Source organism: Sorex fumeus, unplaced genomic scaffold, assembly GCF_029834395.1.
Source record: "Sorex fumeus unplaced genomic scaffold, SorFum_2.1 ptg000003l, whole genome shotgun sequence".
In the NCBI taxonomy this organism is placed as follows: domain Eukaryota; kingdom Metazoa; phylum Chordata; class Mammalia; order Eulipotyphla; family Soricidae; genus Sorex; species Sorex fumeus.
The window spans coordinates 46,098,682-46,123,656 of record NW_026606060.1 but is presented as its reverse complement, the minus strand read 5'-3'; the positions used below and the strand labels follow the sequence as shown (position 1 = coordinate 46,123,656).

The window sequence follows — 24,975 nt, the reverse complement described above, 5'->3', positions numbered from 1 at the left end:
GTAACGTGGGAGTTAATTGACTCCAAAATAATATTTACTCCTGGGCATTCATATTTACTTGACTTAAGCCTCAGTTGCCCTTAGTTCCTAGCACTCCAAGAGCAGGGTCCCGACGAGGGACTTATGGACCCAGGGCAAGCTATGAGCTACCCTGGCATCTAAATGGGCCAGACCAAGCACCATAATACTTAGCTATAAGTTAAGAGCACAGTCATGGACATGAATGAAAGACAGATCGTGTTTCTTCCCTGGTGGGCAAGAGTCTCCATGATGGGGATTAGAAGGGTCTGCTGTCTGGCCACCTTAGACTGTGGTTTCAAGAAATCAGGTGACTACAAAGCAGAAGGACATGACCTCCATGGAGAGCCTGCAATGTTATAAGTAAGCAAGCTGGAATTTAGCCCCAACCTCCTTTCTTGGTCTTTTGCTACACTGATGTGCAATCAATACTTGGGGTGAGATAGGAAGTGAGGCCTTTGCAAATACAGTGGAATGCTTTGCCACGTTTGAAAATCTACATTTGAAGACCATTTAATGACATGGAAGAACCAATCACGATTTAATGTTGCGTGAAAAAGCAACTCATGAAACTTCTCATAAAGCCTGATTCTAATGTTCTTTAAATTCACATATATACATATTCATATAGCATATAAAAGTCTCTATGTATGCACAAATGTAAAAAGAAGACACACCAAAAGGTAGCAATGGCTCAATCTCAGCAGGGGGATTTCACAGGCAATTTTAAAAATCGTCCTCATGTATTTTCATTTTTTTCCCCTGGTGTGATTAGTGGAAGATATCAGTTTCTTGAGTTTCTGAGTTAGCTGAAATTGGCCCTTAAGAAGCACTCTGTCTTGGTCAGCTGATATAACAATGATATATCCGAGCAGGCAGGCAATCCTAGCAGAATGCCTCATATTTGCTTCTCAGTGCTGAAAACTGCTGATTGGACAGTATTTATCTCTATAAATATAGTCTATCGAGACTAATTTCTGGCTGGTACATGAGCAAACTAACTATAGGTAGAGCTAAGGAGATGTCAATGAATTCTATGAATATGCCCAGAATATTCTCAAAAGTTATTTTTGCCTTGAGACGTGGGTGATGCAAGTTGTAGCTGAAGCTCTCCTTGGGACTTAGCAGCAAGAAGTACAAGCAAAATATTGCCAAGACAGAAATGTGGCTTCTTTCTGGAGGCCCCATGGAGGACCTCAGTGGAAAAAACACTTGGCTTTATCTTGTGGCCCCTGGTGACATTGCCTACATTTCTTGTGCATCTGTTCCTCCAGCCCTACCATGAGAGAAGATAGAAGGAAAGAATTGGAACTGGCTCTGGCCAATTTTCACCCTTACCTTACTCAGAAGGTTCAAGTCCTTTTACCTTGGGGACCTAGCAGGAAGCTGCTTCTTCTTCTTCTTAACCTTCTTTTTTTTTTAAAAAACTCAACCAACCAACATTTGTTGAGTGAGTGATATATCCTAAGCCCTAGAGAGTCAAAATCATATGGAAACTGGCACTCTCAAAGAGTTCCATCCACCGAAGGATTCGACCTCTTAAGAGAAACTCATGATAAGAAACCATGCAATGAGTAAAGCTGTCCCCAAGCCAATGTGGACCCCAGGGAGAAGCACCTGCCATCGCCGGGGCAGTCTGGAAAAGTGACTCAGAGAAGGGTCCTAGAAGAGGGGATGCTGAAGTGAGGTGTCTGGGGTGAGCAGGGAGAGGTGGGGAAAAGAATATAGTGCTGCAAAAAACAAAAGCTTGCTGATGAAAGACAAACTGCTTGGTCATTGGACTTGCTTTTGGGAGATGGTTGGAATGGGAACCTCTCTGAGATGAAAGCCAGCCCCTCAACCATTGCATCTGGTGTGTTGGTAAGCGCTGCTGTCTGACCTTTGGATTGTGTACTGCTGTTTGCTCTGGTGCCAGCTGAACATGAGCCTCTAAACTGAATTCCTCCTGGTCCAAGGCAAAGACAGACATGGCTTCTAATCAGAGAGTGCTGAAGAAGCTATGGTAGAAGGGATCAAAAGGCCTCAAGATGAGTTCCCTTTGTCAGAACCCCCTCAGTGGCAGTGATGGGGGCCGAGAATCCCAGACTGAGGGTCCAGGCATGGATTTCATCCACCAGCCCTGAGTAGCGGGACTTTGGGGGGCCCCTGCTTCTGTCCCCCCCCGAGGACTTCCCAGCGAAGACAGTGCTTTCCACAGCCACGCCTGCACCTGAACCCTCTTCACGGTAGGTGTGGCTCTGCTGACCCCAGGGCCTCAAGAAGTCAGTACTGAACCTGTAGCTTTCTGGGGATATGGAGCTACCCCATTTATGTTGCTTCCATTTATTTCCCACTATATGTATTGGTGATTCTTTTAATGCAAATGGACAAATTGGTCCACATCTAGGCTAGCAGGGGGACCTTTGCGGTCCCCTCCCCTCTCCACAAGTGTGTCTGACAGACTTTGTCAGTCATTTTGGCATCCAGGGATTAAATTTTATCTCAAAACAGTTGTTTAAGGGAACAAAAGGATGCCATTTTACACCATCCTTCCAGAAAGAGCTATGGGAAGCCTACAGGAACAGATACGATGAACCTAAAGAAATAGGGCTGCAAAGCTTCACAATCAGGAAAGTGTAGGTTCAAAGAAGATTTTCCATGGAGGGAAAAGTCTCCATGTGGATGCGCAGAGCAGTGTTCTGCAGGAGTTTGGGGAGCTAAGCTGCAAATTTGGTTTCCAAGTTCCTGGAGGCAGAGGCAAACAGGGAACTATATGCTCCCCATTTCTTTGTGAGGAGAGCAAAATCCATCCCCTGGGGAATCAAGGCTACAGTCCAAAAGAACATTTGATCTGGAATCCCCAGGAGGAGATGCGTGGCTTTACCTTCACCCACATGCTTACAATGCATCTCCCAAATGCACGAGGGTTTCTGCAGATTCTCTCCGTGATGGTGGAGGCAGAGCAGCTGCAAACCCATGAAAGCATTAATAAGGCAGAATCACCCAGGCTAAGCTGAATCAGATTTGGATTTGAATTCCGTTTCGCACATGGGTGGTGTAAACATGGTCAGGTTGATCTCACTGATCCTGAGTTTCTCACATGTAAGATGAGGATCATTTTTCCCTAAATTAGGAGACAGGGTTAGATTCTCCTCATCAGGCACTTAGCTCGCTCCCTGGTCCCCAGACCACCTTATGGCAATCATTCCAGTAGGTAAATGCTACTGCGTAACAGCCATCCCTTGGAAGAACAGGTGGGATGGATTTCAAGTGTGCAGTGTTCTGAGTTGCAGCAGAGATCAAACCTAGCATATCTGGGTCCATATGCTGATATCTGCTTCTTGTTTTTATTGGGCATGGTTGGAACTGGTCAAAAGGGTCAAAAACTGTCTCAGTACTTAGAGAAAAGGTGTTGGAGGTCCAGGCTGTAGGAGAACTGGGTGTTTTTAAAATCCAGCTAAGCAGAGGGTAAAAGTGGTATGCAGCATGAAAACTAAGGAACCTAAAAAGGGTTCCTGGCGAGGTGGTTGGGTGGCCAGCCCACTGGTTGATGGAGGTGAGCCATGGGAAGAAACACCTAGAGCAGGGCTGAGTGTCCTGGGAAACTGTTCCCACTCCTTTGTGCCAGAGAACAGAGCGTGTTCAAAAAGGATTCACTACACTAAAGACTTTTTTAGTGGTTATCAACATGCAAAGGCTTTCTATTTTTTATGACTTTTCACTGAATGAATCTCAAACCATATTAAGTAAACTGAAGAATTAAAAAGTATGCATAATATCAAAACTTGGGGATAACATAGTATTTTGATATGTTCAGCTATTTTCTGTCCACACAGACAAATAACATATATATATATATATAGTATAGTCTTAAGCAACTTTTTTTTGTATTTAAACTAATAGTAAAATAAAAGTTAGCTTTACTGAAAATTACTTAAATGACAGGGATGCATTATCTTCCACAAAGGCCAAGTCCCAGCACGGGGTGTGGTTCAGTGGACAGCACATACTTCACATGTGTGAGACCCTGAATTCTATGCCCAGCACTGGAAATTACTGAAGTAGAAGAGATTAGAATTAGAGTTAGTTTAAACCAGACCCAGATTCAGTGTTTTTTTTATTTCCATCACTCTGTTATCTTCAATTAGTATGTTGTCCAGATGAACATTTTTTGACTGTTTTCACCTGTAAACTGAGAAAAGTAAGGGAACTATCTCTTGGACTGGTTGGTGGATAACAAAAAGTGAAAATGTAGCACCTGAGTGTTGCTGATGGGGCTGAAAAGATGTAGTGGTCAGAGCACTTGTCTTGCGTGCAGCCATCTGGTTTGGATCCCCAACACCCTCTATGGTTCCCTGAGCACTACTAGGAGTGATCCCTGACTGTAGAGCTAACAGTAAGCCCTGAGCACTGCCAGGTATGCCCCACCCACAGTCAAAAATATATATATACACAAAATATATATATGCACACATATATATACATATGTGTATGTATATATACATAGCTGCTACATGAATGTGGAAAGACCACCAGAAAATGTCTGTGGACTAACTGCAGCCCACATAACACAGTTTGAAGAGCAGGGATCTAGAGCCCCTCATAATCACAAAATGGCTGCAATAGCTCCAGATATCAAATATCTACAGACTAACATCCAGAAAAGACTCGTTTAATGCATCTGGCATTAAACAAGTATCAAGGGGCTCTTTCCAGGGAGTATCAAGGGGCTTAGGGAGTAACTCTTCCGTTCTATTTTGAGTGCTTGCAAAATGTCATTTATATGTACTGCAGTTAAATTAGAAAATAAGATAGAATTTTAACCAGTATTTTTTTTGTCAGTTGTGGAGACCATACCCAGTAGTGCTCAGGAGAGACTGTGCCATGCTGGAGATCAAACCAAGGACCTCCCGCATGCAGAGCACATGCTGTACCATCCCTGGCCCTAACCAATTTCATAAATTGCTGAGTTTACATTTTAAATTGCTTCCTGGCCATGCTTCCCTTTGTGAATCTCGGCAATAAACTTAATCAGTCCCTTATTGAAGAAAAATTTACATACCATAATGAATTTTTTTTCCATACAAGCAGTTGATTTCTTAAACCTGAAAGATTTGAAATGAGGTGGCTTATATATATATATCATCCAGGTTGCCATACATAACTTCTAGAGACAGATCTCTCATCACTTTTGGTGTAATTTTTTTAGGAGTTTGGGAGAGCCACCCACATCTGTGTTTAGGGATTTTATTCCTGATTCTGTGCTCAGGAATCACTCAGGGAACCATATGTGGTGCCAGGGATTGAACCAGGGTCTGCCACACCTTAGCCTCTGTCCTATCTCTCTGACCCCTAACACAATATTTTGAATACTTTAACATCAAATTTTGTGGAGATACCATTTATTTACAATGCTGCAGCATTGCAGGAGTCCAGCGTCACACCTGAGGATATGACCTGCTTCATCCTCACCTGCCCCCATCTTTCCTGCCCATCACAAGAGCAAGTTGACCCCCTTGGCCCATTCCTCCCACCCCCACTTCCCCTTGAATAACCACTTTATTTTTCACATCTTAAGTGGTTGTGTGCAGAAGTAAGTGCAGTTTTATGTGGTGCCAGAGATTAAACCCAGGGCTTCACAAGTACTCTGCCGCCCAGTTCATCCCTGGCCCTGTTCCGTAGGGTTTGGGCCAGTTTTCTTCTGCACAGTACTGCTGAGTGTTCTGAATACTGCTTCCGAGACTTGGATGCAGGAGAAAAAAAAGTGTAGGGAGAGGACATTTTTTTCCCCTCAGTGGGCCTCCTCTCTCCCACATCATTCTGTGGGCACGACTTGTATTCACAAGCCAGGCACAGGGACAGCTCTGGGGGCCCAGCAGGAGTCCCGGCTGCCTTGTTAGGGAGCCCACAGGAAATGGCAGCTTGCTGACGCTTGTCTCTAGTTTGCATCGGGAAGAACAGTGTTGATTACAATTAGGACTTCGCTTTAAGAGAGGAGCAATTCTCAGGGTTCTCTAAGGTAGTGATTCTCAATCCTTAAATCAGAATCAGCAGGGAGAGAGGAAACAAGGCAAGGCTTCTGAGACAACGATAAGCTCCCTGGCAGTGTCTCAGAGCACAGAAACTTCCTGCCCCCATCCTAAGGCACTCAGGCTGCATCCTTCAGATCATGCCCCCTGCGGACTCAGGACCCCTGGGCTGATGATCCAGGTCAAGTCATCAAGGACTCGCTTTGCCTCAGGCCACCTCTCCTCCACTTGCCCCAGCAGATGGCATGGCCTCTGGTGCCCTCCACCCGAGCCACCATGCTTCTCTGTTTCATGTTCTTAAGAGGTTTTCTTTTTGGATAGTTTGCAGATGACTTTTATTTGATCTGAAGTATCAGCACAACCTATCGAGGGTATCTAAGTTCAGAATCCAGCTCAGCCAGGCTTTGTTATGCAAGCAATTGAACCTTGCTGCGCTTAGCTCTCTCAATGCTAAGTGAAATAGCCCCAGCAGAAGCTTATTGTTAGGATGAAAGGAGATGGTCCCTGTGCAGTGTAGATACTTAAAGCCAGCAGACCCAAGAGATAGTACAGTGGGGTAGGGCACTTGCCTTGCACATGGCCAATCTGAGCTCGATACCCAGCACTGTCTATGGCCCCCCAAGCCCCACCAGGAGTGAGCACAAAGACAGAAATAAGCCCTAAGTACCACCATGTTTGGCCCCCAAACAACAAAAACTGAAAGAAAAAAAAAAGAAGTACTAAACATCAGTGAAAACTGTCAACAGTCTTGATGTTAAAAGAAAAGATAAGGGGGACAGGGACCCTGCCCCAGAACAGTAGTACAGCAGGTAGGACATTTGTCTTGTATGTGGCCATGGTTGCTGGTTCCATCCCCAGCTTCCCATATGGTCCCCTGAGCACACCAGGAGTAATTCTTGAATACAGAGCCAGAAGTAACCCCTGAACATCACTGGGTGTGGCCCCAAAACAAAAATAAATAAAAGGAGTGACTCCCAGAATAATCCAGTCCAGTGGCTACTACAGATGTTATGATTCCCATTTTTTTTTCCTTTTTAAATTGAATCACTGTAAGATACACAGTCAAAATTTTGTTCACGATTGCACTTGCTTCCCATTTGGAAATTCCTGTAAGGAACCTGAGACTCAGAGCCTGTGCTTCCCAGTAGTTGCCCACCCCACCACATACTCTAACACACATACACATGTGGACTCCCCCTCCCCCGCTTTCCCAGGCAAAATCAGAATATTCAGGACTGGGGCTGGGGAGATGGCCCAAAGGGCTATTTATGTGCTCCATGCAGAAGCCCAGGTTCAGTCTTCAGCACTACATTGTCCCCAGCACTGTCAGGAACCACCTTTGAGCACCACAAAAGGAATAGCCACTGAGCAGCTGCAGGCGGCCCCGAAGGCCAGCTGTCATAATTGTGTTAGGACACAGATGCACAGAGGCCACAGCAGGTCTTTCCTAGTCGAGTTGGAGAGGCAGAAGGAGCTGGGACGGGGATGGGCCAGGCTACAGCATTGAGCAACTGGGGCTTTATGCTCGATGGGGTGAGAAGGTACCTGAGCTGGATGCTAGCTGCACCGTTTGGCAGTGCTCATGGGGAGGAACCCTTGGGGCTAGTTTGATATTGGAAGCAACACGGACCACAGTGAGGGGCCAGCGTGCTCCAGCCTCCATCTGGCCGTCCACTTCTCTGGGGCTTACAAACCATCCCAGAACTCAGAAGCATAGAACAGCACCAAAGGTGACAGCTGTGGCCATCTCATTCTATTTCTGGCTGATTGCCTATGCCACATACTCGAGAGTTCATCTGTTGGTAGTTCAAGAGATCAGGCCTTTGGGGGAACAATGTGGGTCTATTCTCTGTTCTACACTATTGGGGGCCCAGGCCAGGGACCTCAAAGGGCTGGGGCTACCGGGCCACTGGACAGGGCCATCTGTCTACTTATTGGAGCATTGCCTGGTGCTCTGGGTCGAAGACTCCCTCAGCCCTTGTTTGTATCATAGCAGTGGGTTACGCAGCTGGTGCCCTTCCAACAGCCTTGCCCCTGAGCCAGTTCCAATACCCTCACAGCTCAGGGGCTGCAGTGAGTCTGACTTTGTCCATGAGGTGGTTTCCCTTGGGGTCAGAGATCCAGGAGGCATGGGCTGCTGCTTTGAGCCCCCTCAACACCTGTTCTTGGAAGACCCAGTATGCCACTTCCGGCCCCCTTTCTTCACGTCAGTTCCAACATCATGGATTCAAAGTACTGGAGCGACAATGTGTCCTCTCTATGGGACTGGGAAGTATGTGACTGCAGGGAGAGAAAATGAGCTTCTCAGACACCAGCTCCCACCTGCATGGAAGGTTAGGAACAGGATTCAGAGGAGAGAGAGAGCAGAGGGGCTAAGGCACCTGCTTGTTAGGTAGCCATACCCAGGTAGATTCATGGTCATCAGCATCTCTGGGTGCTGTCCTGGTTGCCAAGATGGGCACAGGGCCCAAGCAGCATCCTTTGGCTCTTGTGTTGAGTTGTCTGCTGGGCTGACCAAGAATTCTTGGAGGGGACCCTGTGATTCCTAAGCACTGCATAGGCGACCCAAAAGAATATAGGATAGAGTCAGCATGGTCATTTTCTTGCTCTGTGATCTCTGAATTTCAGTCTCCCCGCCTATAAATGAAGAGGCTGATGCTCTACTGCAGAAGATAGGGATTCAAGGTGAATGAGATACACTGAATACTTGGCACTGTCCCATAGCCCTGCTAAGTGCTCATTTAGTGGTCACTACGCTCTCTACAATAGTAACTGAGAGTGTTATTGCTCCAGCTTTGTCATTGGGCTAATAGCTCATCGAGCATTTGGCTGAGTGCTGCAACACCGCGGGCACTCTCAGGCCCGCAGCCTTCCACAGTTGCAAAGATGTTTTGAGCAAAAGCCTAGCTCAAAGGCGGAAGAAGGGGCTTGTCCTCTAAACCCCTCTGATATTGCGATATTTTTAGCCTTTCCCAGTTGAGTTGCCTGCTCTCAAGAGACTCTTCTCCTGTCTTAGAGGAAGAATGTGACTAAAAAGAGGCAGAAGAAGTCACCTTCTCCTCTGCTTCTAAGTGTGATGGGCAATTGCTCCCCTTGAGAGCCTGGTGTGTGGGTAACACAGCCCTTCATGCAAAATATCCCAGCAGTCACCAGCTGCGTTCCCTCCCCCCTCGTCTCAGTGCCCCTGGGTCCTTTGTAACCTCCAAGTCCTTACCTCCAACAGAAAAGTGCCAGAAAACAGAAAAATACAATGCCTAACTCTTCACTAGACACTCTTGTAAAGAAGAACATTATGAAGCATTCAAAAACAAAATGAAAAGTAAGACATTGAGGAGAACGCAAGCCAGACCAGGGAGGTCACTCAGCAGGAAACCCTGGTGAAGTTTACAGCACCAAGAACTAATTAAAAGATGAAAAAGGGTAACACCCAACTCATTGCCTTTGACAACCTTTAGGCTTCTCACAATAGTCATATGAAAAATCTCACTGCCTCAAATGAGCATCTTTGATGTTCAGTCAAAAACACTGGCGCTTTAAGTAAATCTCACTTTCAGGAATATGTTTTATGCTTGAGCATAAAGGCCTTCATGAGGCAGCGGCTCTTCATACCCATGAGTGCCTGGCATCTTTCCTTAGTCTGCTGCTCCCCCAGATCAGGAAAGCCAACTGCAGATCCCTGGCAGACGGACAGGGTCCATCTCCATAGTCATGGGGAACAAGACCACGAGCCTATGACTTCAGGCATAGATCATGAAGCTCTCAGATGGGGACCCATCCCCACCCCAGGAGGCAGTGCTAAGCTGACGGGTGTGCGGGTGTAGGCAGTGGGAGGACTCAGCCCTCTTTGTACACTGATGGCCAGAGCTGTCTGCCTGCCCTCCTCCTCCACTGTCATTCCTTGGTGCATTACTAATTTACTAGGCTGACTCATCCTCCAGGCAGACAGGAGCTCAGTGCTCACTGCAGAAAGAACTTGGCTGGTGTCCTGGGGTCACGATTCTCACAAACAGCACCAGGCAGCTGTCAAACAAGTCCTCAAGTTCTGAGGCATTTACACAGATGAGGTCAAAGGCCATGACCCCAGGTCATTGACCCAAAATCTAGACACTTCAGAAAATCCCAGGGTCTCTTCTGCACAACCCAAGAAAGTTCCCTGGAGCCGTTCTCTATCTTCCCGTGGGGAACACTCCCAAACAGTGCTGCCCAGATTCTCAGACCTTAAGGTCCTCATTGTCTGTGCGTTCAGTAGGGCTGGTGAGACCAAGGAGGGAGAGGGCAGATTGGAAAATCAGCATCACAAGGAACTGCCTGCCCCCACCCCCAGCTGACAGATCCTGCCTGCTCTTAGCGGGATTTGGGGGAAGCTCTCGGGGTCCACAGCAGGCGGGCACTGCCCCTTGAAGTGCGGACAGACCCTTCCTCTGGGGCTGTGATTCCATCATGTTTCCTCAGTGACAAGTTTGGAAAAGAAGGTAGGAATCAACTGCATGGCAGAAGAATGAGAGGAATGTGAAGGGAGGAATCATTCAGAGAAGGTGGAAGATCAGAGGCAGGCTGGAGCCAGGGCCCAACGGGCTCAGTGCCACCTGTTCATGCAAGAGGTCCAGGTTCGGGCCCCAGCAATGAGCAGGGGTGAGGGCAAAAGGGCAGGTCACAAGAAAGGGCCCAGACTCAGGCCTGTCCAGAGCTCCTGGCTCTGGCCCACTTGCTGGTGAGATTCCCATTGGACCCAGAACTAGTCAGAACCTCAAGAAATCACTGCAAATTGGCTCTGCTGGCTGCTGCACTTGGAGCCGCCACACCAGCATGACTAATGCCTCTTCTTTCTGCCGAAATTAGATTTTGATTGTGTTTCAGAGATGTTCACTGAATCACAGATGTTGGAGGTAAAAAGACCCAAACTTCGCAGGAACACCTCCCGTGGAGTGTGTGGGATCCCTCACAGCCGTGCAGGGGGCGCCGAGCTCAGCTGCAGGCCTGGAGGGGCAAAGCCGCTGCCCGCTGTGGTGTGCAGGGGGGCTCCCGTGCTTAGTGCGTGGGGGCTCAACGCCCCCACCCTGGGTGAAGTGGGGCCCCAGCAACTTTGCGTGGTGCAGAGCAAGCACATGGCATCAGTGACTAATGCCTCGTAGAGACCCAAAATCGGACCTGGGATGCCGGGGCCCTTCCAGATTCCCACTGACTCACCGGCACCACAGGTGGGAAATTCAAGGTCCTCCAAAGTTCACCTCCCACCGCCTGTGTCAGCCCCCCTCACCCACTGGGTTCCTGCTGCTCACGCGTGGGCCCCCTAGGAAAAAAGCTTTCTCCTTTGTCTTTCAGAACTTAGCTTATGAAATCATCCTAACGCTGGGACAGGCCTTCGAAGTTGCTTACCAGCTGGCCCTCCAAGCAAGGAAAGGGGGCCACTCCTCCACTCTCCCGGAAAGCTTTGAAAACAAACCCTCCAAGCCCATCCCCAAGCCTCGTGTTAGCATCCGCAAGTCCGTGGTAAGTAGCAAAGACTCGGGTGTTGGGTTGTAGGGAATAGAGCAGGGGGCTGGGGGTGGGGGTAAGAGTGCGACCCGCCTGGCAGCTCCGCCTCTTCCTGTGTCCCACCCCATAAGTCCTGCCCCTTTTCCAGCCCTGCCCCTTTTCACTAGCCCCGCCCCATCCCCTACCCTCTGCCCGCACCCTGTTCTGTCCAGCCCCGCCCTTTTCCTCCAGCCATGCCCTGTCCCAGCCCACTCACTATTCAGACTGTCCCCTCTCCCATAAGCCCCACCCCTTCCCCAGCCCCGCCCCATTCTGTCCATCCTGTCCACAGGCCCCGCCCTTTTCCCCTAGCCCCACCTCATTCCCACCCTCTTCTGTCCAGCTCTGTCTTTTTTCGCCAGCCACGCCCTGTCCTGTTCCATCCAGCCCCATCAACCCTGTCCTTTTCCACCAGCTTCGTCCCATCCCAGCCCTCACTTCGGGTCTTGTCCCACCCTATAAGCCACGCCCCTTTTCCAAGCCCCACCCTGTCCTGTCCAGCCCCACCCCTTTTCACTAGCCCCACCCTCAGCCCCGCCCTATTCTTTCCAGCCCCACCTTTTTCCGCTATCCCCACCTTCAGCCCCGCCCTGTTCTGTCCAGCTCCGCCCTTTTTTTCCAGCCATACCCCATCCTGTGCCATCCAGCTCCATCAGCCCAGCTCTTTTCCACTGGTCTCTCCCTGTTCTCCCCTCACACATACACACACCCCCACCCCCGCCCTATCCCGCAGGAGCTGTGGGTCCGGCTGAAGTCACTCTCTACTCCAACAGCCTTTGCCCCTGCATCCAACCCTGAGCAAATCCCAGCCTCTGAAGGTGTCTCAGACACACACAGCCCTCTGCTTTGCATGGCTGGCTCCAAAATCCCGACTTAGCTCTTCTCTAGAACTCCAGTGCTTCCTCCCGGCAGCAAGCCCTGCCATCAACCTACAGCAGGACCCACATTTCCCGCTCACACCACACCCAGGGGCCCTCCTTTACCAATGCTCGGGTCTCCCTTTCATGGCACAGACAACGTTCCCTCCATCCTGAGGCCTCTGTGCCACATGTGCACCGAGCCTGGCAGGCAGTCCCCCTAGTTTCAGCCTCAGACTTTCCCGATCTGCAGTAGATTATCCAGCCCATGCAAGTGGGTGGCCTGTTTTCAGTCCTGTGTGGAATTAGTTTTTGTTTGAGGGCCACACCAGGCAGTGCTCAAAGGCCTAGCTCTGTGCCCAGGGGTCACTCTTGGGAGGGCTCTGGGCACCAGACAGTGCTGAGAATCGAGCCCAGGGACTCAAATACATACAAGGCAAGTTACTTTGCCAGTCAGCCACGTCTCCAGCCACTGCGTGACATTTAACAGAGATTTGTTTATTAGCTCTCCCCCACCAAAAGAAAAAAGAAAAAAAGCAGTAAAATAAGCAGGAATTTTCTCAGTGCTTTAGAGACGATCTGAGACATTCCTCCTCAGTGTGGACTGTAAACGAATGCAGGTGGGAGCTCCAGCTGCCGGTGCAGGGTCCCCACAGACGCCCTCCGGGAGAGCACAAAGGCCTGGGTGCCAGAAGGCTCCTAGAATAGTCTTCCAGACCCTTGGGCAGAGAAGCAGGTGGCTGCAGGGGAAACAGCCCTGATGTCCTCTGACCACCTCACCCTCTCCATGCGTGTCCGGGTCTCCGATCCCAGCCACACCTGTTGAGGTCAGAGAAAGAGCCCAGGATTCCCAAGGAGCTGGGAAGTCGCTCCCACAGCAACATGGTCTGTCACTTTTGCAAGAGGCCATGATGTGCAGATACCCCCACCTAGCTCGAGGGGTGGGGGGAAGTGGGCCCTGTTTGCCTGCACAGAGCTGGGCTAAGAGATGGCCTCAGTGACTCTGTGACAGTCTCCACAAGCACTTTCTGGAGGTGGGGGACAGAGGTATTGATGTGGGGTGGGGTGCATAAAGTCACACGGGACAGTCGGGTGGGGCTAACGGGCAGCAGCACACTGGGCCCATGTTGTGAGGACCATGGGCCTCGTCCAGCCAAGAAAACCAGGAGGGCTGGAGAACTGGAGAGGGACATGCTCTCCTCCAGGAAGCCCCCCGTCCTGGCTCCCTGAAGGACGGGAACTGTAGCACCCTTTCTGCCCCATCCTACCTTACATCACAATTTTTTTTTCTTATCTTTCTGCATCTGCTCCTCATCCGTGCACCTGAGTAGGGGTGCCCCATCTCACCTCACCATCTAAAGATGGAACAAGCGCTTCCCCTCTCTCCGGCTCCCTGAGGTATGGGGGAGGGCGCTAGCAGCCTTAGGGGGTTGGGGTGCAGGCTCACACCTCCATACAGGTACCGTATAACAGGCATCAGCCTTTCTGTTTTAAAGCAGATCGACCCATCTGAGCAAAAGACTCTGGCCAACCTGCCGTGGATTGTGGAGCCGGGGCAAGAAAACAAGAGGGGCATTAATACCAAGTATGAGACCACGATTTTCTGATCCTCGCCCGCCCGTCCTCGTGGTGCCTTGCACGCCCACAGTCCCGAGCAGGCTTTCCTGGGTGCCTCGGCTCCCGCCGGCCCAGGAGGGGACACTGCTCTGTTGGGGTGGCCTTGTCACGGGCCACTGGCCGCCAGCCGTCCTGGGAAGTTCTTACTGCCCCCACGGCAAGAAGCGTCACCCCTGAGAGACACGAGGTGACCTTTTTTTCACGGACTCCCCCAGCTTCCCCTCCCTGCCACCACCCCCCAAGGTCCAGCTTAACGACTCTGCCCCTGCACCACTCACTCTGCTGTATTTGGGGTTTGTACCTTTAAAAATAATAACAATAATCATCATAATAATAAAGTGCAGGGGATCTCTAATACTGCCTAGAAGTCTAAAAACAATCTTGGGTTTATTTTTCACTGTCCGCAGTTTTAAAGGTAGACTCAGAACAGAACTACCCCCTAAAGCAGCTGTAAAATCGTCCTCTCGCTGAGTATGGTTCCGTGCAAAAGGACAGAGAATTAAAACACAATCCCACCCTGCGATGGCCAGGAAATCCTGTCTCCCAATTTCTATATTTGTGGATTTTATATGTCATCAGTTAACCTTTACAGCTAGGAATTGATTCAAAAGTGGAGAATGATTTCAAACAGAATTTATTATATGCACAGAAAAATGTGTCTTGTACTAAATATTTTTCTTAAAAAAATGTTTTGTTCATGCATTGATAAGCAAATTAGGTTCGTTGTGAGGGATGTTTCTGGTTTCATTTCAAATAACTAAATTTCTACTGCCAAGAGGACTGGCTGGGCGAGGCCCCGGAGCGCTGGTACTGGGTCTAGGGGGCTCAGCCCCCACCAGCCTCGTGCAAACAAAAGTGCTGACGGAGCCCAGGCCGCCAAGATTGGTGTTTTAATCTTCACAGCATTTTAAAGAACATGTTAAAAATAAATAAATCTAGGGCTTCTGCTGTCAAGATTTCTGCCATGGAAACCTTGTTTGAGAAAGATGTTCATAAAATTCTATTGTAAAAAAATTTTTATAGAAAAAATAAACACAAAAAAAAGAAATTCCAAAGTAATAAAACTCTTTTCTTGAAACAAAAAGATAAATACATAAATGTTTGCTTACTATTTGATTACATAAAATTTACTTACATTTCTTTAAGGTATTTTAATTTTTTAATGTCTCTGTGGAGTATTTGTATGATACCATAATGTATATTTATGTAGAATCAAATTATATAAACTACCAATATCATTATAGAAAAAAATTTAACATTTTAATGTATATTGTTCTAACCAATCATATTGTGAATCATTTTGAAGTTCATTATAAGCTATATTGATAAATTGTGGGATTGTCTTAATGTTTTTTTTTAATTAACCAATATTATTTTAAACCTAACTGGGGTAATCAGTTACGTTCATCAGTTGGTGAGTTTTGAGGAAGGATAACTAAATTTTATCTCAAACTGACAAATGTATATGGATTTAGTTCAGTGTTGAAGAATTTTAATACAATATTAAATTACTTGAACTGAATAGTTCCTTGTATATATTTTGCCTATTCACTGTTGATATGTATGTAGTAAACTGAGAGTAAAATAACACTACAATATGGTACCAAAAGGAAATTGTATAGGAGCAAAGTAAAGAGGAGCTTTGCTGAAACAGAAACATTATGTGTAAATATGCTTGGGCTTCCAGTTATAAATTTTGTAATTTTTGTCATTATTTATATCCTATTAAAAAAAAAGCACACAAAATAAAACAGAAATTGTACAGCCGCTGGTGCTTGGCATGGTCTCTGAGCACCTTCCCTTCTGTTCAGGACGCCTTCTCAGCACCCACAGCTGAAGGGATTTTTCGATTAGCAAAATGACAAAATTTGCTCACTTCCAAGCCCAGCCAGTGTGAGAATGATACACCAGCCTCTAAAGCCCGATAGCTCCCAAAGTTTTTTTGTTGTCTTTATTTAAATATTGAGGTGGGGATGAGAGAAAGAGAAAGAGAGAGAGTGAGAGTGAGAGAGAGTGAGAGAGAGAGAGAGTGAGAGAGAGAGAGTGAGTGAAGGTAAAGCGTTTGCCATGCATGCAGCAACCTGGTTTGAATTCCTGGTTGTCCATATGGTCCCCTGAGTACCGCCAGGTGTGGCTCAGCCTCCCACCCAAATTAAAGTGGACTATAAGGAGGAAATGCTGAAATAGAAATTTCTGAAAGAGAAAGGACCATCAGGGGCTGGAGAGATAGCACAGAGGGCAGGTGCTTGCCTTGTACACAGCACGGCTTCAATCCCTGACACCACAAATAATTCCCCAAATGCCACCTTGAGTACAGAGCACAGAGCCAGGAGTAAGCCCTGAGCAGCCTGGTGTAGCCCCACAAGAAAGGGGGCAAAAAGAGAACCATCAAAGTGGATCACTTTTATAGAACCACAGCAATGGCATGCCTAGAAAAACATCTCCATGTTTGTCTCAGCCTGCCCAGGTGGCTGCCATGGAGAAAACCATAGACCCAGGACCAAACCAACAAATTAACTTCTAATGGGTTTGGAGTTAGGAAATCCAAGGTCACGGTATCAGCCAGGTGGATGTTGTTCTGGGGCCTGCTCCTGGAAGGGCACGAATCCCCTCCTCAGGACTTCACCCTCATCTAATTACATCCCAAAGGCCCCGCCTACAAATTCCATCACCTTGAAGGACTAGAGATTCAACAGGAATTTGAGGGGCCATAACCATGCTGTGACCTCATTCCTACTCCCAGAACAAGGCACTTGCTCAAACACAGGGATTGATCAAGAGGTGTGTTAGGGACACATGGAAAGATCAAAGGTGCACAACTAATATCCAAGGACTTTAGGAAAGGATCTCCCTACCGGCTGGGTAGAAGACTGTCCCTTCCTAAAACACACGCCCAAGGAATCTTAGGGTGATCCTGCCTGAACACTCAGAGACCCGAAACCTTGAAACCCTAAACATTTAATCCAGTCTAAGATGGGTGGAGGATTCCCAGAAGTGAAAGGGTTTCTGGAAGAAAGGCCAAAGCTGGGATTTCACATGGTGATGTTTGGAATGCACCAGTTCGGTGCCCTTGGATCTCTTTCCATCGCTAGAAGGTCAGAGATGCTCTTCTCTCTGATCTCTGTGAATCAAATGCTCCTTTGGCACACAGCAGAGGGCACGCTACAATCCGGGGAATAATGGTTTTATCAACACTGATCTCAGGACTGGGAGTGGGAGGGAAATGAGGACTTCTCATCTCCCCAGGAAGGAGAAAGCTGCCAGACAGCTTGGGGGATGTGGCCCCACAGTGGCCTCAGACAGGGAACCAGGAAGAGTCCCAGAGCCCCCTAAATAAGAATGTTCTGCACTCACCATCTACCCAACATCTGCCCCCACCAAAGGCAGAGGATGAGGAGCCATGGGTACATTCTTCTCCAATGTTTCTCAACCATGACCCAGCTGTGGCCCCTTCTGACCTAGTTTTCTTTAGTGACCCTGTGGTCTCCTAGTCTCACACCATGGCCCCCCATTTATGTAGTTTTAATCTGTGTCCCCTCCCTGTTGGAAAAGGCCCCAAGGGAACAGAGAGGACGCCTCTCAATACCAGCTCTCAATCAATTTGCAGCTGGTCTCCCTCCCCTTCCTTTTTCACTCAGCATTGTGAAGTCGGGGTCACAGACACATGCTTCCTGCCTGGGTGTGGTGCTCCCCACTCTCTGCCATAGTGCTCTCTCCAGGGTGAAATGCCCAAGCTGCAGTGCTCTGGGCTGTGCTTGTTATGGTGTTTGCACCGTCTGGTGGGAGTGCTCAGGAGGGCAGGGGGTGTCTGAGGTGCTCACACATGCGCTCCCTGGGAGTCCTACTCCTAGCTGAGGTGCTTGCTGTGCTCTGCTCGCAGTGCACTCTGGGATTGCACCATTTAGCTGCCGGGCCTCACACACACCTGGCAGCAGTGTCTGTGCCAGCGATGGCATGCCGTGTCGCAGAGCTGGGGGTCCCAAAGAGCAGAGCCACTGAGACCACCCTCAGCACATGTGAGCAGCACCTGGATCACACTCAAGCCTCTGGCTCACAAAGCAGGTGGTCTTTGCCCCTCAGCTCTCCCCGAGGACCCCTGCAGCTAATTTTCTTAAAGAGGAAACTTAGCGCGTTGATACCTGGAGCCAGCATCTTGAATGCTAATATTATTCCAAAAAGGGCTTCAGCGACTCCATTTGAATTTTTCTTATTAAATTATACTCTGTGATGAATTTGGGCGAATGAACCCTATGAAAATTATGCAGAGTTAGTTCATTAATAAGTCATAAAGCGATTTTTCTCAAGATGTACCAGCCTTACTGTTGGAATACTTGGGAATATTTCAGCTGCAGCTAATGTTTGGATATGACAGAGCAGAAGACAGGCTTTAATAAAGAACACATAGCCAATTTCTCAAAAATCAATAAAAATTCACCCTCATACCCCAAGTAACATTCCCCCTAAGCTATTTCAGAAAAGAAATGAAAATTTGATAAGTGTGCTGGCCTCTGGAGTTCCTCTCCCACAGAACAGAAATCGAATGACCGTGTTTTAAAGCACATATGGAATCAACCTTTTTATTTTTAAAGACATGTTTCAACTCCTTTATTGTATAGACTATTCACTAAGTTTCCTATGAAAAGAAAACCTTCTATTGTCAATGCAAGAAATTCTGTTGCATTTTCTTCCAACAAAATTGGGAGGGCAGTCAGCCTCGAATGCTTTCCTAGCCCAGACTCCTTTCTCTACACCCACCCACCACTGGCCATGTGGACCTGTCAATCCCTCACAGCATCTGTGAGTGTCCGTCCCTCACTGTGCTCTTGGAGGTCCCTTCTGAGTCTGTACACTTGAACCCAAGCCTCCATCTGCCCAGCCTCAATCCTGGTCCCTCCAAAACCTCATCCAAAGTAGGCAGAGGATTTGCTTATGAGACCAGTTTCCCCACCACCATCCTATGCACTGTGATTAGTGCCCAAGAGCTCAAACTTCTTTTGGGGGTGTCATTGACCCGAGCCCCGGGTGCATATTTGAGAATCCCCCTTCCAAAATGTCTTTGTCCCAAGCCAATGCACTGTGAGCTCACAGTGTTCACGGTAGTGTGGCTGGTTCAGAGCTGCGGCGCCCGGATGTTTGTCCCAACCCAACATATGGCATCGTGTGTGTGTGTGTGTGTGTGTGTGTGTGTGTGTGTGTGTGTGTGTGTGTAACCGGGACACAGCAGAGCCCCAAACTAGTCATCATCAGATCATTTCCGGTCTACCACCCGGTTCCTGAGACCCGCTGGTGAAAACTGCAGGCACTGAAACTTCCCAAGAGAAGCGAATGGCTGGGGTGAAGCCTCCCACAAGCATAAGACCAAGAGATTTCCCATGTAACAGCCACCCAAAGGTCCCTGACTGCAAGGGGTAGTCCGGTGCCTGAGGTTTTCTCTGAGTCATCATGTGGTTCACAGGGCAGCCTGGCAGGCACCTGGGCAGGGCAGCCCTGAGCCCTACCTCTGAATCTCTGCGCTGTGCCGAGCCTATGAGTACACTGAGTGGGGAGTTGTTCTTACAAAGTCAGCTCGCACCACAGTAATAAATGCACCAGCACTCCTCCACGGAGTCATCCGTGGGGTGACAGCGAGCCTCAGTTAGGCATCCCAACAGCTGCGCCCTGAGAGCGAAGCTCCCGCACAGGTGCCCGAAAGCCATGTGACCAGGGAATGAGCAACATCAGCTGTTTCCTGATATTTTAGAGGCTGATCTCTCTCCACTTTATAAAAAGTGCCTACTCAGTGTTGTGTGTGTGTGGGGGGGGGGAGGGGTTGCAGCCGGTCATGGGGAGGGGGGCCTGTGGTGTTAAAACACTAAACCAGAAAAGATTGGGGAGTGGGGAAGAGAGCACAGTGGGTAAGGCATTTGCCTTGCACCCAGCTCACCCACATTCAATCCTCAGCACCACAGTGACCCCCTGAGCCCTGCAAGAATCAGTCCTAAGCAGAGCTGGGTATGGTCCAAAACCAAAATACACAAGAACAAACTGGGAAAGAAAGACCCAGGGCTGGACTGGACAGAGGGCCAAAGTGGAACTAGTGCAAGGGGCTGGAGCAAATGCCCTGCACGTGAGAGGCCCCAAGCTTCATGTCCAGCACCACATGCTGCACCGCTGAAGCACCGCCTGATGTCACCTAAGGGCTCAGCAAGAGTCTGAGTACCAAACTGTCAATGGACCCTGGGCCCCAAGCCCAGCTGAGGAGCCCCCATCCAAAAAGAAAACAAATAGGACGATGCAGCTTGCTCAGAAGCTAGAGTGCATGCTTTGTCTACGAGGTACCAATACCACAAGGGACCCTGGTCACTACCAGGTGTAACCCATGCCTCCCCACCCCCGCCTTCTAATAAACAATAAAAAAGAAAGACCCAGGGAATCCAGAAATTCTATTTTAACACGGCATTTCCAAGGAGAGGGTGCAGGGCTGGTTTTCTCATTTGCCAATACATATCTAAGACACCACAGAGATGACAACTGCTGACATGTATTACCTTGTTAGCGATTGTCTTCATTCTCCCCTAACAACTAAAATGTATTTTACTGCCTTTCCAGCTACTTAACAGAGTAGATGTACAATGCATATAGAACAGGAAAATAAATGTCTGGTGAACTAACTCATGAGATAAATTTTAAGATTACAGTGTGCTAAGGGATGCCACACCCATCACACACTCTCGACTTATCACACTGAAAAGCAATTTTCAGTCTTTGCTAGACCTTCCCCAGTTTCCTATGCTGATTTGTCATTTCACCAACCTGCAGAGGACCGTGGTCTCAGTCTTGACTTCCTGTCTTATCTATCTTAAATACACCCATTTTACAGTGTGATCTTTCTGGTCACATGGTTTTACATATCATTGGTTCATGGGTGACTCTGAAATTTCTATCTCTTTATCATAGAATTTTCCCATAGCTCCAAACCTTTTCACCTACTCAGCACTCCCAGTTGGATGCCTAATGGGTATTTGAAACTTACTCTGTCCTTGTAATCTTCATTCCTATGCTTCCAGCTGCTCTACCCAAAACGGCAGGCTTTGGTATCAGTGCTGTCTCTCTTGCAACTCTTGTCCAGTTCAATAGTAAACCCTAGTAACTTCTTTAAACACCCAGAATTCATCTTGCCCCAACTTTATTGTGTCTCTGTTCTAGCATCAGATCATTTGGCAAAAGCTTTGAAAAGAAAAAAAAAGAAAAAGAAAAAAATCAGTCTCCCTGCTGTCTCCTTGGCCTGTCCCCCTTTCAACAGATTCCCAGTGTCAGAGTGAACAAGGTACTCTACTGGTCTAACTCTTCCACTGGCTTTTATCTCAGAGGAAAAGCTCTGACAATACCTCAGTGACGGCTACACCGCCCATGACATTCCTTCACTGTCTTCCCCAACCAGTCCTAAAACAGACCGATCTGTCCCACTCTTGTGTCTCTGCCATGAACCCCACTTTCCAAAGTCTATACTTTTACACTCACCTGCTCTCTATCTGCTGGCTCTCCCCCTCATCCTTCAGGTGTGAACTCAAGCATTACCTTCTCAATAAGCTTCACCACCTGAAATGGAAACTTTCCCTCTCTCCATGGGCATACATCGACCAATACCCAGAGATTACACTGGCCGTCTGCCTCTCCTCAGGCCCCTGGAGTTGCTCGAGCACCTGTTGAGCTTGCTGCTAGACCTACACCTGTACCCATAATGCTGCCAGGTACAGGGAATGAATGAACAAAACTAGGGAAGGAATAAATGAACTCTCTTTTCATCAGATCTTCTCCACTTCTGGCCACCCTGGGCAGCAATCATCAGAGACTTCCTAAGGAGACAATATTTGGATTTATACAAAGTGGGGAAAGCATCAGTTGAAAGGTTAATGGCTTTGTCCAAAGAGTCTATCATACCTGTTCTCTAATCAACAGACAAAAGACAAACAAGATCATTGCAGCACTCTTTACAGTAGCCAGAAACTGGAAGAGACCTGAGTGCCCAAGAACAGATGACTGGTTAAAGAAACTTTGGTACATCTACACAATGGAGTACTATGTGGCTCTTAGAAAAGATGAAGTCATGAACTTTACATACAAGTGGTACAATATGGAAAGTATCATGCTAAGCGAAATGAGTCAGAAAGAGAGGGATAGACATAGAAAGATAGCATTCATCTGGGGGATATAAAATAATAAAATATGAGATTAATACCCAAGAATAGCTGAGAGCAACACCAGGAGAATTACTCCATAACTTAGAGGCCAGCTGGGTATTCTAGAGGAAACGACAATTCAGATAGAAAGGGGAACACCAAGTGGAGGGTGTTTGGAGGATCCTCCCAGGAGGGGAGATGCAGGTTGAAAGTAGACTGGACTGAACATGTTCGCCACTCAATGCCTCTTTGGCTGATCACAGCGCCCAGGAGGAGAGAGAGAACAGGGGGGAATGCCCTGCCACAGTGGCAGGGGGAGATGGGGGGATGGGAGGATGGGGGGGGAGGGATATTATCCTGGTGGTGGAAAATGGGCACTGGTGGAGGGATGGGTATTTGATCGTGGTATGACCGAGATCCAAGCACAAAAATTTGTAAATCTACAACTGTACCTCATGGTGTTTCACTAATAAAAAAAAAAAGACAAACAAGAAATCAAACAATGAGAAAATATTTTTTAAAAATATCTTAGAAATTTTATTTTTATAAAATTTTTAATTCATGTTTTAAAATGTAAACCAACATACAAATCATGTAAGTTGCATCATAAATAATATGAAACCAACAGTTTTCAAAACATATAAAATACATACAATGTGGGGGAAAAAAAAACTTTGTATATGCAATTCCCAATACAAAAGAGATAAAGCAGGGAAAATTCTTGAAAGGCGTTCATCTCCTGTACAAGAAAAATCCTCCGGACTGGAAGTGCCTTACTCCAGGCTACTCTTCTTTTGCTTCAGGTTCCCTTGACTTTCTCCCCATTTTCATTTGTTTTTTTGGGGGGAGGAGCCACACCTAACAATGCTCAGAACTTACTTCTACTCTGTACTCACGGATCACTCCTGGCACACTCAGAGGACCATAGGGATGCCAGAGATCAAACCTGGGTTAGCTACATGCAAGGCAAATTCCCTGCCTGCTGCACTATCACTCTGGCCCCTCCCATTTTTATTTTTAATTTTTTCTTTTGGGGGCGGGGGCCTTCAAAAGAAAAAGCTTTATTGGCAACAAGCTGGCAGGTTGGAGGTGGTCATGTCCTTAAAGCAGCTGTCTCCTTTTAACTTACTTATACAACAAAGGCCAATCAAGTTTGTGAAAGCTGATGTTAATGTTACACTTTAACAGTCAAGTGGCATACAAAAGTTCCTGCTTCATACTCTGAGTTATATATGAGATGGGCTCTAAACATTACATAGGAGTTAAAAACTTCAAGTGGATACTCAGAACAGATCATTCACAGAAATCTTTTTATAAAATTGAGATTTTCACATTACATTTGCTTAAATCACAGTAAGCCTGTAAATTAGTCATTTAAAAAAAATCCTTAACAGTATGAAAAATTTTACTCACCCTACTTATGGTGTCTTCAAATGCTAACTAAGAATATCTAATCTAAAATGTATCCAGAGTAGTCCTAACTACCCCATCTATTAGTATTCACTAAAACTAGTTCATTACTTACATACTGTGAACATTAATACTAATTTGATTTGGTTTGGTTCCTGTTGCAAAACACTTTTGAATTTTGGCTGTTTTTATGAGAGCTACATATATTATTAATTTATCTCCACTTCTTTTAGCAACATATTTATGGGAAATGTTTAGATATATTAAACTTCAACTGGATATAAATGCCTAATTCGTTTTTATTATTTTAAAGCTACTTAATAGAACTGGGGATGTGGCTCAGTGGTACAGTTCATATCTGGCAAGACCCTGGTGTCTCTCTCTCTCTCTCCATCTCTCTTTCCCTCTGTCTCTGTCTGTCTGTCTCTGTCTGTCTGTCTGTCTCTCTCTCTCTCTCTCTCTCTCTCACACACACTCACACACTCACACACACACACACACACACACACACACACACACACACGAGTTAATGCTGTGAGTTTTCCTTGTCAAAAACTCTCTTTTCTGATAAGCCTTAGAGAACAGGAAAGAGGAAAGATAATGTGAAAAGAGAAAGAAGACAGATAAAGGTGGCACTTTCAACAGTTGCATTGATTACCTGGAACTGCTGAAAATTATAACGAATTATCTTGAAATTCACTCTAGCACTGGCAATGCTAGACTAATAATTTTTTATCTTACTATTTGTTATTAGAATACTATATTGTTAAAATTTATTATTAAAATTAGCTCCTCCCCTCAATAAATCTATATTTTACTAGAATTTAACTGTGGAGCATTTGATTTTTTTATAAAAAAGAAAAAAAGTAAGGATTAAGAAGGATGAAGTTCGGGGCCAGGAAAGTAACTCAAAAGAATGCATGCCTCAGATGTGTAAGGCCCTGTGTTCCATCCCTGGCATCACAAAAAGAGACCAGGTTCTGGCATCAGAGGTCTGGCATGTGACAAGCAGAGCAGGACTGTGCCTGACTCAGAGCCCAGCTGGCATAGGGCTGCCATAAGCCTGTGGAAACAAGGCAGACCAACAGAACCAACATTCTCCTAGCCATGTTTTGCTAGGCAGAACTTCTGAAATCCAAAATTCTCTTAAGTGGATTAAAGTAAATGCTGAAAAAATGTAAACACAGATATATTTTAAAGAAAACTCAGATACACTGCATGAAAGCAAATGTAAGGGGTACAACTAAGCGCCGAGATTATATCTCTCCCCACCGGGTGAGTGTGGATCCCAAAGCAGGTCGCTGCCACCCCGAGGCAGAGCCTGCATAATGACAGGGACTGAAACACAGATTCCCTGAAAATCATTCACCATTCATTAATTGTGTCGCCAAC

The 24,975-nt window shown here is 47.1% G+C and overlaps 1 protein-coding gene across 16 annotated transcripts in view; it reads left to right on the top strand.

Annotated features, from left to right (window-relative positions):
- The window catches only part of ANKS1B (ankyrin repeat and sterile alpha motif domain containing 1B), a 1,250,258-nt gene extending 1,234,477 nt beyond the window's left edge, over positions 1–15,781 (top strand). For 10 of the 16 annotated variants that reach the window (XM_056114308.1, XM_056114302.1, XM_056114289.1 and 7 more), the window contains 2 exons: positions 11,349–11,516; positions 13,894–15,781. In XM_056114308.1, the coding sequence (XP_055970283.1) occupies positions 11,349–11,516; positions 13,894–14,004 (279 nt within the window). In that variant the 3' untranslated portion in view covers positions 14,005–15,781. Of the gene's footprint in view, positions 1–11,348; positions 11,517–13,877 lie in introns of all 16 variants that reach the window. The other 6 variants (XM_056114313.1, XM_056114274.1, XM_056114264.1 and 3 more) reach the window with 3 other exon arrangements.
- Positions 15,782–24,975: the final 9,194 nt, after the last annotated feature.